This window comes from Hyperolius riggenbachi, chromosome 6 (assembly GCF_040937935.1).
Source record: "Hyperolius riggenbachi isolate aHypRig1 chromosome 6, aHypRig1.pri, whole genome shotgun sequence".
Classification (NCBI taxonomy): Eukaryota; Metazoa; Chordata; class Amphibia; order Anura; family Hyperoliidae; genus Hyperolius; species Hyperolius riggenbachi.
In genome coordinates, this window is record NC_090651.1 from 349,388,996 (window position 1) to 349,401,564 (window position 12,569).

General features: G+C 45.1%; 1 protein-coding gene across 5 annotated transcripts in view; it reads left to right on the forward strand.

Moving 5' to 3' along the window:
* ZNF362 (zinc finger protein 362) overlaps window positions 1-12,569 on the forward strand; it is an 89,644-nt gene that overhangs the window by 48,910 nt on the left and 28,165 nt on the right. For 4 of the 5 annotated variants that reach the window (XM_068241606.1, XM_068241607.1, XM_068241604.1 and 1 more), the window contains exons 2-4: window positions 677-740; window positions 3,714-3,981; window positions 8,074-8,395. In XM_068241606.1, the coding sequence (XP_068097707.1) occupies window positions 677-740; window positions 3,714-3,981; window positions 8,074-8,395 (654 nt within the window). The remainder of the gene's footprint in view (window positions 1-676; window positions 741-3,713; window positions 3,982-8,073; window positions 8,396-12,569) is intronic. The other variant, XM_068241605.1, reaches the window with a different exon arrangement.

Below are 12,569 nucleotides of genomic sequence, written 5' to 3' on the forward strand. Positions count from 1 at the left end.
GTGCCTTGGCTGGGATTCGAACCAGGAACCCAGCGCTGCAAGGCGAGAGAGCTAACATCTATGCCACCGTGCTGCCCACTAATGCGTCTTCTTTACATACATTCGCTCCTAACTCCTTTACGCACTCATGTGACCTGCATAGATTACTCCGGCAGCAGCTTTACCTATAGAAGAAAAGATGTGTCCTGACTGTAGGGGCTCTCCTGCGCTGCACATGCTCAGCCCCTCCCATCTGATCCGTCAGGCGGGTAAATAGGAAGGCCCGCCTACTATAGTCACCTGATGTAAACGGACACAAATGCTTGACATGCCTAAATTTTCTACTCAAATATTCAGAATGGAAGCTGAGGATCCCGGAGCTTTATATACACTAACTGTCTGCTGCCGTGGTTACAAGGAGTTGAATTGGAATGTTTGGGCAGTTTATTAAAAATCTTGCTGGCTACAGATGTAAATTAAGTAGTCAGCAAGTGAAAAAGTGGCGGCATGTCTATCAGTTTGCTGGAGAGGTTTTCCTGTTAAGCACGCCTCCGTGCGTGATGTGCGGCTTTGCGTCTGCGCAGAGCCCCAGCCGCCATCACTGTGATTTGAAGTGACTATACAATGCATATAACCATGTATCCTGGCTTTTGGCCAGCTCCACCGCCAGTTCCATAACTCTCTTTCCTTCTTGCAGGATGGCCGAACCGCGATTTAACAATCCCTATTTTTGGCCTCCACCTCCAGCGATGCCCAGCCAGGTGAGATACCTTATGTGACCTTTAACCTTTGCTATGTAAAATGGTGTTCAGGTGAGACGCTGTCTGCATCTGGCAGGGCTCCGTCTAGTCCATATGTTGTTGTTGATATATATAATATGCTGCTTAAAATGTGCCCTGGCAGAGTTCTATGTGTGGGATGAATGCATAGCCGTAGGATGAAGCTCAGATAGGTCATTGTGCAGCCACACAGCCACTATTGGTCTGGGGAGATGAAACGTGTGGATGTTTATCCCATCATCAGGCTTTCACTTCGATATTTCACGCCTAGGAAAATGCCCTCTGATTGCTTTGTGTCCTTTTTTCTCTACATTCTTTGTTGCGTTTGTTAGTGTGCTTCTTCGCCGCCTCCTATCTGCTATTGTCCTGGTTTTGCTGTAATATTGCATAGTAAGCCCTCAGTGATTACTACCAGTTACATTCCCGCTGGTGCCCCCTGCAGTGTAGCCTGCATTCTTAGGGGACTCATGTAGACTGGCGATTCAAATGACGTTACACTATTAGTTGTGTTGCAGGGTTGCAGAACGTTTGTTTATACATATGTGCTTGTTCTGCGGTTTGTGTAGACAAGGTCCTTGGTAATCATTTATTAGATTGCTGTAAACTGCAGTATCCTGGTCATGTGCTACCATCGGTTACTGCAGCTTACCGCATGCGGAATCCACGCAGCTTTTTTTCCCTGCAGTTTGTCCTGGTTTCTAATAGCTGTAGTATCCGCCATTTCGCCCCTCCCCTGCCCTCTTTCTTTTATTTATCCAGGGGACGGTATGAAGGTAATAAAGTGTGACTTCTCTAAACTGTTTGAAGCACAGGGCCATATGCAATTAACTTTTTCACCTGAGTTATCTCCTTGGAGATAATTTTCATCTTCTCTTTAAATGAACTTTTCAGCATTTTAGAATTGGAAATGTACCCAAAAGTTGGTGAAAAAGTACTATTAAATTTATTTTGAGTATTTTCTTGCTTGTTTTGGCTCAAAAGGCTAATTTATGACAAGTTGTGAAAATATCACCTGAGGGAAAACTCAGGAGAAAAAGTTAATTGCATATGGGCCACAGTGTCTTATCTTCCCACCTTCCCTGCTGATGAAAGCTTTGGTTTGCTCATTGCTACTGCTAATTACAGCAGTCCTTATCTTCCTGCACTTTCTGCGGATGGCAGGCTGCGGAACTAGGGTAATAAAAGCCTCTAACAAACATTTAAATGTAAAAAGAAGAGGTAGAATGGAATATTTTTTTTAATAAAGAGCCACAGTGCTAGCATGCATTTTTAATGTGCTATTGAGATGCCATGGGGGCGGGGGGCAGGAAATGCTGCTCGTTTCACTTTAAAGCAAACCCGTGACATAAAAAAAAGGAGAGTTAGATACTTACGGTGGAGGAAAGACTCTCAGTGGAGGAAATACTCTGGATGGCCTAGAGCAGGGGTCAAAAACTCAATTTACCAGGGGGCCGCAGGAAGCAAAGTCAGGATGAGGCTGGGCCGCATAAGGAATTTCACAATCGCGGCGCATTGCCGCCTCTGCCAGCCCCTCTCACTCTTCCTTCACAGAGAGGGGGGCGGGGAGAGGCGGCGATCCGTGCGGCGATTGACGTCAGGAGGGGCAGAGCTGAAAGCTCTGCCCCCTCCAGGAAATGCCGGTGGATTGCCCCCCGGGCGATTTGGGGGCTCTGCAGCCCTTGTTTAGCGGCGGGGATGCGGCGGAATTACTTGGGAGCACTGAAGCGAACTATAAGGAAGCTTTTGCCAGCGAGGGCCACAAAATATTGTATCGAGGGCCGCAAATGGCCCGCGGGCCGCGAGTTTGAGACCCCTGGCCTAGAGACTTCTATGATCCTCTTCCATCCCACCGCTGCTCGCCTGGACCCCCTTCACGGATACACTCCTGTCCATGTAGGAGCCCAGCTGCATTGTGAAAGCGCAAGTTCGCCCAGCGCAGTAACACAAAGCCACTCGTGCGTGGAGAAAAACATGGGCAGCTCTGTGCTGCTGGGCAGGCATGGACCGTACTTGCGCCTGCACAGTGGGGCTAAGCTCATCCATGGACAGGAGAACATATTCAAGAAGTCTTGTGGAATATATGCAGAGGGTCCCAGCGCTACAACGGCCAGCTCCAGGAATTCTTCAGGCAGTCTAGTGGCTTCCCACTACTGAGGTAAGTATTACATTTTACACATTTTTGTTTTCCGGTCAGTAAAGTCGATCGCTTAATCGAGTGATGGATGAGTAGGAGCAGTAAAGTTTGCCCGCCACTTCCTGTCTCACTGCCACTCCCATTGGCCAGTTGTCTCCATCTGTAGTCTCCGATGACAGGATTAGCAGGAACCAGATGATACAAAGGTACCCATACATCTAGTGATTTTGGCGGCCGATCGACCAATAGATCTCTCTCTGATAGAATCTGAATGGAGAGAGATCTGTTGGCTACCATAAACCGCAGGCTGATTCCCAATCGATTTCAACATTAAAAGTTTCGACAATGGGCCTTGTGATGCCACCTCGCCATCCCAGGCCGCAGCCCCCCCTAATGATGATGTACCCCCCAAGTGCAGCAATACCTTAGCTGTCCGGTTTCCACCGCTGTGCCCGCTTTCCACCTCCGGATTCGCGGCCCGCGTGGCTGCCAGTGCGTGTGACTTCGGTGCGAGTTCGTCGTTTGTGATTATCACCCGCCATTACTGCTGCACACCCGATTTGAGCATGTCGGCCCAAGATTTTCCAGCATGTCTGACCGATACATGCGACCAGTTTTGCCACAGGCATGCTTATCGGGTGGTCAAATCTACAGATGCATGGCAATCTTTAGGCTTTTGAAGAAGGAAATAAAGCTGTAAATAGTGTGAAGGTGGTAAAATTGGTCAGGGATTGGCCAATCATAATTGAATGTGTGTACCAGGCTGTACTTTATGTAGATTGCCAGACACCTCTCACTCTCTCTCTCTGTTCTTTGTGTAGCTGGATAATCTGGTGTTGATCAATAAGATCAAGGAACAGCTGATGGCGGAAAAGATCCGACCTCCCCACCTGCCTCCTACGTCCGTCCCGTCGCAGCAACCCCTGCTCATCCCTCAGTCACCTGCGGAGACCAGCCAGTCCGTCATGTCGCTGCAGAAGCTTCAGCAAATTCCAGGACTGCACCCTCAAGCCGTTCCTCAGCCAGACGTAGCCCTGCATGCCCGACCGGCCACCAGCTCTGTTACTGGTAATTCACTGCACTTCATGGGTGGGTGCCCTTCTCCCCTTTCAGTGTTTTGTTACCAGGAGCAACATCCTCTCAACAGAAGGATACAACTAAACACAGGAATTGCAGATAATACAGACGTAGGACGTTTCCATGCTACGGCTTCTTTGATGCGAGATCTGAGGCCGGGTTCACACTGCACAGATCAAAAAATGATCTTGTAAAAATGTATCGGTTTTCGGTTCCAAACAGATCAATTTGTTACATTGGGAACCAGTTTTTCATCTATGTGTTCGGTTCCCTGTCGCCACCTGCTGGCATCCGATTCGACTGACCGATTTTTTTCTTTTTTTTAATTATCGGGCAGGATCCAAACTTTCGTTCCTATCGTTGGAACGAAACGAACTGATTAGTTTTGAATGGACTGATGTGAACAGATCCTATTGCTTTGCATAGGACCCCATTCAGATCCATTCCGTTTCGTTCTGCTAAACGGAACATTTTGTGCCAATGTGAACCCAGCTCTCCGTAGCATAAAGAGTACCTTCCCTGTGCTCCCTTTATCATTTTGCTTGCATTATTAACCCAGGGCTGTAAATCACAGTCTCTGTGCAGTTCAGCAGTGTAGGACCACCCTTTAGCAGCGCAGCTTAAAGAGAACCCGAGGTGTGTTTAAAGAATGTTATCTGCATACAGGGGCTGGATCTGCCTATACAGCCCAGCCTCTGTTGCTATCCCAAACCCCACTAAGGTCCCCCTGCACTCTGCAATCCCTCATAAATCACAGCCATGCTGTGAGGCTGTGTTTACATCTGTAGTGTCAGTCTCAGCTGCTCCCCCGCCTCCTGCATAGCTCCGGTCCCTGCCCCCCTCCCTTCCCTCCAATCAGCAGGGAGGGAAGGGATGCAGGCGGGGACCGGAGTTTTGCAGGAGGCGGGGAGAGCAGCAGACTGACACTATAGAGATAAACACAGCCAGCTCTGACAAGCTGTTTGTCAGCAGCGTGGCTGTGATTTATGAGGGATTGCAGAGTGCAGGGGGAGCTTAGGGGGGTTTGGGATAGCAACAGAGGCTGGGCTGTATAGGCAGATCCAGCCTCTGTATGCAGATAATATTCTTCAAACCCACCTCGGGTTCTCTTTAATGAATCAAGCCCAATGTCCTGTTCTACTCCCATGACTTCTGTGTCTTTGGTCATCTTGGCTCCACTGCACGGGACCCTTGCTAGTGTATAGGTCAGAGGCTCTGCAGACGTGGCTCCTATAGGATTGCAAAATACCTATGAGAATCCTGCTTAGCAACAGGTACGATTGTCATTGGTTCCCTGAGTGGTGGACCAATGAGAATCCTCCCCGTTGCTAGGCCACATTCTCATTCGAATCCAATGGCAACCTGCTTCTGCCGGGACTCAGGTCTATAGACCAGCCGTGCGTACCGGGTAGTGGAGCCGAGCAACTGTGCTGGTGGCGACAGAGGAACTGATGCAGAACAGTGAGTAGTAAACTCACTGTTGTGTCTCCCGTGTAGTGAGAACCCCGCCTAAGTCAGAGCCTAACAAATCTGTCTGCAGGAGTGCCCATACCATTTATCTGCTGAGCCTACAAGCCTGATCATGATTGGCGGTGGCAGTCACAGAGCTATTTATGGCTTTGAGTCTGGACTAGGTGTCAGACAAAGTCTGATTACGATTGTGTGAGAAAAGGTGTTAAATAGAGTGCTACCCCGAAACTGATTGTCGATCGGGCAGTGAGCAATTGCTTGCCAGATAAAGCCACTATCGTCCCAGCAATGGCTAGCTGACCATGGCCATCTAGTGGCAGAGACTAGAACAGGCATGGGCAAACTTGGCCCTCCAGCTGTTAAGGAACTACCAGTCCCACAATGCATTGCAGGAGTCTGACAGCCACAGTCATGACTCATAAAGGCAAATGCATTGTGGGACTTGCAGTTCCATAACAGCTGGAGGGCCAAGTTTGCCCATGCCTGGTCTAGAAACAGCTGCATCTGATCACTTTCAGCTTGAGGACTGGATCCCACTACAGATCACTTTGCTAGCGATTTTAAAAAGTGTCAGCTTTTTGGCAGCGATTGTGATATTTTTTTTTTCATTCTGATTGCTCCTTTTAAATTATAATTTTTTTTTTTACAGTTTGCAGTAATTTAAAACAGCACAGAATGTGTAGCGATTCATGAGCGATTTGCCTGCACTTCAATACTTTACATTGAAGCGCAAACGCTCCCAAAATGCTGCATGTTCTGTGATTGAGATTTTGCTCATCGCAATCGCTCCAGTGGAATTTGTTACATTTATTTACATTGGCAGAGCGTTTAGGGAAATCGCTCCCTAAATGCTCAAAAAAGCTCTAGTGGGTTCCAGGCCTCACACAACTTTTCCAGTTGCCCCATCTCTCCTTTTTTTTTTTAAACATTTTTCTGCCGTCAGTTTCAAAATGAGCAAATATTTTTCATAAAAACTATAACATGTGTCAGCGTTAGCCTTTGAAATATTGTCTGTACTATTTTCAATCAGATATAGGGCTTATATGATTTGCAAACCATTCCGATTTTGTTTTTTTTATTTGCATTTTACAGAATGCTCCAACTTCTTCGAAAATAGGGTTGGAGTTAAAGGACAACTGTAGTGAGAGGTATATGGAGGCTGCCTCATTTATTTCCTGTTAAACAATACCAGTTGCCTGGAAGCCCTGCTGATCTATTTGGCTGTTGAAGTGTCTGAATAACACCAGAAACAAGCATGCAACTAATCCTGTCAGATCTGACAATCATGTCAGAAACACCTGGTCTGCTGCATGCTTGTTCAGGGTCTATGGCTAAAGGTATTAGAGGCAAAGGATCAGCAGGACAGCCAGGCAACTGGTATTGTATAAAAGGAATTAAATATGGCAGCCTCCATATCCCTCTTGTTACAGTTGTCCTTTAACTGTAGTAGAGAGTTACTATGAACATCAGTAACTGAGAGGCTACAGTGGAATAAACTGAGACTAATGTGGCAATTTGTCATTGTCACAAGGATGGTGACATGTTGACACAATTCTGTACTGTAGCGCTACGAGATTCTCCTCATCGGCTTCCATTCACAAAGCATTGTTGCGTTCGGTAATGCAGAAAACAGCAGATTTTACCCAACATTTTGTGAAGTGTCAATTCACTAAGGCTGTTACAGCACAGAAAACTGAAATTACCAACGAATGACGTAAATTACTGACAATTGACAAATATTACAGCATGCGGTAACCAGGGCTGTGGAGTCGGTACAAAATCATCTGACTCCAACTCCTCAGTTTATGAAACCTCAGACTCCACCCAAAATTGCTCCGACTCCTCGACTCCGACTCCCAAGCCCCATGCAGTGTGTAGGAAAATCATCTGACTCCTTAGTTTATTTAACTACCAACTCTGACTTCAGGTACCCAAAAATTGCTCCAACTCCTCGACTCCGACAGCCCTGGCGGTAGCACAAGTTCGGTATCTCCACCCTGGAGCTGTCTGTAATTAACAGACAGTCATTTGGCAAGTTATAGAAGGGATGAAATAAAGCAGAGGAAAGGTGAAAACTAATTAACTTATTCAGGAAAATAAGAAAATAAATAAAAAACATATTTCCTAAGTTAACAATAATATTGTCTAATAATGAAAAATGGTTAATAAGATGCTAGTGGTTTTGAGCTGATACAAACTTTATGTTAATTTTATGCAGCTTGGACTTGCACTTGTCAGTATAATAAAACATTGCTGTCAGTATCACATCTTTCCTACATTTTCCCTGCACTGCAATAGTCCATCACATACAGAATAAAATACCGCATAAAGTAAAATTCTTTGTGACTTGTCATGCAGTTTTTTTTTCTGGTAAATTACCAAACTATCACCACATGTGTGAAAGTCTTTAGTGAATGCTCAATAAAGATATTTTTTACTGCATTACCAAACATGAAATTTTTACCGAACGGATCTTAGTGAATTGAAGCTCATAATCTCTTTGTTGTTTAGTGACCACTCCAAATTTTACGGTGTGTTTGATATTTTTTTTTACCTCTTCTTTTCTGTCCCTTCCTTTTGAGGAACGTTTCTCCACCACCCCTTACTTCTTGCTACTTTTCTTGTTTTCTCCAGGGTTGGGTCTGTCGTCCCCCCGCACAAATGTCAGCACGTCAGAATCCAGCACCGGTACCAGCAGTTGCACCCCCTCCACTCCAACTTCCAACAGCCAGACTCGACTCATCGCCACCTCGCCAACTCTCATCTCAGGAATCACCAGCCAGCCAATGCTGGACTCCCTAAAGACCATCCAAGGTCACAGCTTGTTGGGGCCCACCAAACCTGAGAGGGGGCGCAAGAAGATCAAGGCAGAGCACCCAACGGGTCACCCAGTGCTTGTTGTTCCTTACCCTCTCCTGGCTTCAGGAGACATTGGGAAAGAGGGCAAAACTTACAGGTGAGAGGGATTACATTTATCTCACTGAGGAAACGTTTCCTTTACTCTCGCATTGCATCTCTCTTGCATTTTCCATACTTAACCCTTTAGTAGCCAATTTATTTAGAGGCTTGCAAGTGTTCCAGGCCAATTTATTTTATCACTTTTTTTTTTTAATTTCTTATTGGTTACATTTCCTTGCTTCTAATTAGTACTGCTGTAATGTGTATTTATGGCCAATTGTCACAAGGGGGCAGTGTGAAACAATAACAGAGGACTTCTGGTTTCAGTTTCTATATTTTCTGCTAGCAGAGAGACATCAAAGCATTCCAACGATTTACAGCACAAGTTCTGCCTAATGAGGTCAAAAGCCGTGCACCATCTCAAACGAGATGACTATTAAAAACTGTTAATGGGATAATGTAGATCTGCATAGGGACGTGTTGGTTTATTTACACTTAAAGGTAATATACTTGTTAGACAAATGTTGTGCTGGAAGTTGTTTATTCTTATATTCCTGCCATGGATAGACATATCTCCTGGCTCCTCAAGGGTACCAAGTCGCTACAGGCTGGTAGGGCTCACAGCCTCTCTTGTTTCATATTAAAGGAAACCTGTGTAGTCAGAATGCCAGCGTCCTTCCAGTCCTGCCATATTATCTAAAAAGTCACTTCATCTTAAGCATGCCATGTGTAAAGTGTGATGTACTGTACATTTGTCTTTCCTGGTGTAGGCGTAAAGAGTTTTAATTTTGATGATTGTGTTCCCTTTTTTTTTACGCCATAAGTGTAAGGGCCTCTTGCACACTGCAAGTGATTCAGATTCAGATTCCGCTTTTTAATCAGTTTTTACATCCGATTCAGATTCCGATTTGCAGTTTGCTCCCTGCACACTGCAAATCAGAATCTGAATCGGATGTAAAAACTGATTAAAAAGCGGAATCTGAATCGGAATCACTTGCAGTGTGCAAGAGGCCTAACATGGGATTATTTTGCCCTCCTCTTTATGTGTTGTAAGGGTAAAGTGTGATGATTGCGCTTTGCTCTTTATCTGGTGTAGGTGTAAAGTGTGATAATTGTGCTCCGGTGTAAAGTGTGATGATTGTGCTCTCCTCTTTATCTGGTGTAGGTGTAAAGTGTGATGATTGTGCCCTCCTCTTTATCTGGTGTAGGTGTAAAGTGTGATGATTGTGCTCTCCTCTTTATCTGGTGTAGGTGTAAAGTGTAATGATTGTGCCCTCCTCTTTATCTGGTGTAGGTGTAAAGTGTGATGATTGTGCCCTCCTCTTTATGTGGTGTAAAGTGTGATGGTTGTGCCCTCCTCTTTATCTGGTGTGGGTGTAAAGTGTGATGATTGTGCCCTCCTCTTTATCTGGTGTAGGTGTAAAGTGTGATGATTGTGCTCTCCTCTTTATCTGGTGTTGGTGTAAAGTGTGATGATTGTGCTCTCCTCTTTATCTGGGGTAGGTGTAAAGTGTGATGATTGTGCCCTCCTCTTTATCTGGTGTAGGTGTAAAGTGTGATGATTATGCCCTCCTCTTCATCTGGTGTAGGTGTAAAGTGTGATGATTGTGCCCTCCTCTTTATCTGGTGTGGGTGTAAAGTGTGATGATTGTGCCCTCCTCTTTATCTGGTGTAGGTGTAAAGTGTGATGATTGTGCTCTCCTCTTTATCTGGTGTTGGTGTAAAGTGTGATGATTGTGCTCTCCTCTTTATCTGGTGTAGGTGTAAAGTGTGATGATTGTGCCCTCCTCTTTATCTGGTGTAGGTGTAAAGTGTGATGATTGTGCTCTCTTCTTTATCTGGTGTAGGTGTAAAGTGTGATGATTGTGCCCTCCTCTTTATCTGGTGTAGGGGTAAAGACTGATGATTGTGCTCTCCTCTTTATCTGGTGTAGGTGTAAAGTGTGATGATTGTGCCCTCCTCTTTATCTGGTGTAGGTGTAAAGTGTGATGATTGTGCCCTCCTCTTTATCTGGTGTAGGTGTAAAGTGTGCCGATTGTGCCCTCTTCTTTATCTGGTGTAGGTGTAAAGTGTGATGATTGTGCCCTCTTCTTTATCTGGTGTAGGTGTAAAGTGTGATGATTGTGTCTTCCTCTTTATCTGGTGTAGGTGTAAAGTGTGATGATTGTGCTCTCCTCTTTATCTGGTGTAGGTGTAAAGTGTGATGATTGTGCCCTCCTCTTTATCTGGTGTAAAGTGGGATGATTGTGCCCTCCTCTTTATCTGGTGTAAAGTGTGATGATTGTGCCCTCCTCTTTATCTGGTGTAGGTGTAAAGTGTGATGATTGTGCCCTCCTCTTTATCTGGTGTAGGTGTAAAGTGTGATGATTGTGCCCTCCTCTTTATCTGGTGTAGGTGTAAAGTGTGATGATTGTGCCCTCTTCTTTATCTGGTGTAGGTGTAAAGTGTGATGATTGTGCTCTCCTCTTTATCTGGTGTAGGTGTAAAGTGTGATGATTGTGCCCTCTTCTTTATCTGGTGTAGGTGTAAAGTGTGATGATTGTGCCCTCTTCTTTATCTGGTGTAGGTGTAAAGTGTGATGATTGTGCCCTCCTCTTTATCTGGTGTAGGGGTAAAGACTGATGATTGTGCTCTCCTCTTTATCTGGTGTAGGTGTAAAGTGTGATGATTGTGCCCTCCTCTTTATCTGGTGTAGGTGTAAAGTGTGATGATTGTGCCCTCCTCTTTATCTGGTGTAGGTGTAAAGTGTGCCGATTGTGCCCTCTTCTTTATCTGGTGTAGGTGTAAAGTGTGATGATTGTGCCCTCTTCTTTATCTGGTGTAGGTGTAAAGTGTGATGATTGTGTCTTCCTCTTTATCTGGTGTAGGTGTAAAGTGTGATGATTGTGCTCTCCTCTTTATCTGGTGTAGGTGTAAAGTGTGATGATTGTGCCCTCCTCTTTATCTGGTGTAAAGTGTGATGATTGTGCCCTCCTCTTTATCTGGTGTAAAGTGTGATGATTGTGCCCTCCTCTTTATCTGGTGTAGGTGTAAAGTGTGATGATTGTGCCCTCCTCTTTATCTGGTGTAGGTGTAAAGTGTGATGATTGTGCCCTCCTCTTTATCTGGTGTAGGTGTAAAGTGTGATGATTGTGCCCTCTTCTTTATCTGGTGTAGGTGTAAAGTGTGATGATTGTGCTCTCCTCTTTATCTGGTGTAGGTGTAAAGTGTGATGATTGTGCCCTCCTCTTTATCTGGTGTAGGTGTAAAGTGTGATGATTGTGCCCTCTTCTTTATCTGGTGTAGGTGTAAAGTGTGATGATTGTGCCCTCCTCTTTATCTGGTGTAGGTGTAAAGTGTGATGATTGTGCCCTCCTCTTTATCTGGTGTAGGTGTAAAGTGTGATGATTGTGCTCTCCTCTTTATCTGGTGTAGGTGTAAAGTGTGATGATTGTGCCCTCCTCTTTATGTGGTGTAAGGGCAAAGTGTGATGATTGTGCCCTCCTCTTTATCTGGTGTAGGTGTAAAGTGTGATGATTGTGCCCTTCTTTTCATCTGGTGTAAAGTGTGATGATTGCGCCCTCCTCTTTATCTGGTGTAGGTGTAAAGTGTGATGATTGTGCCCTCCTCTTTATCTGGTGTAAGTGTAAAGTGGGATGATTGTGCCCTCCTCTTTATCTGGTGTAGGTGTAAAGTGTGATGATTGTGCCCTCCTCTTTATCTGGTGTAAAGTGTGATGGTTGTGCCCTCCTCTTTATCTGGTGTGGGTGTAAAGTGTGATGATTGTGCCCTCCTCTTTATCTGGTGTAAAGTGTGATGATTGTGCTCTCCTCTTTATCTGGTGTAGGTGTAAAGTGTGATGATTGTGCTCTCCTCTTTATCTGGTGTAGGTGTAAAGTGTGATGATTGTGCTCTCCTCTTTATCTGGTGTAGGTGTAAAGTGTGATGATTGTGCCCTCCTCTTTATCTGGTGTAGGTGTAAAGTGTGATGATTTTGCTCTCCTCTTTATCTGGTGTAGGTGTAAAGTGTGATGATTGTGCTCTCCTCTTTATCTGGTGTAGGTGTAAAGTGTGATGATTGTGCCCTCCTGTTTATCTGGTGTAAAGTGTGATGATTGTGCTCTCCTCTTTATCTGGTGTAGGTGTAAAGTGTGATGATTGTGCTCTCCTCTTTATCTGGTGTAGGTGTAAAGTGTGATGATTGTGCTCTCCTCTTTATCTGGTGTAGGTGTAAAGTGTGATGATTGTGCCCT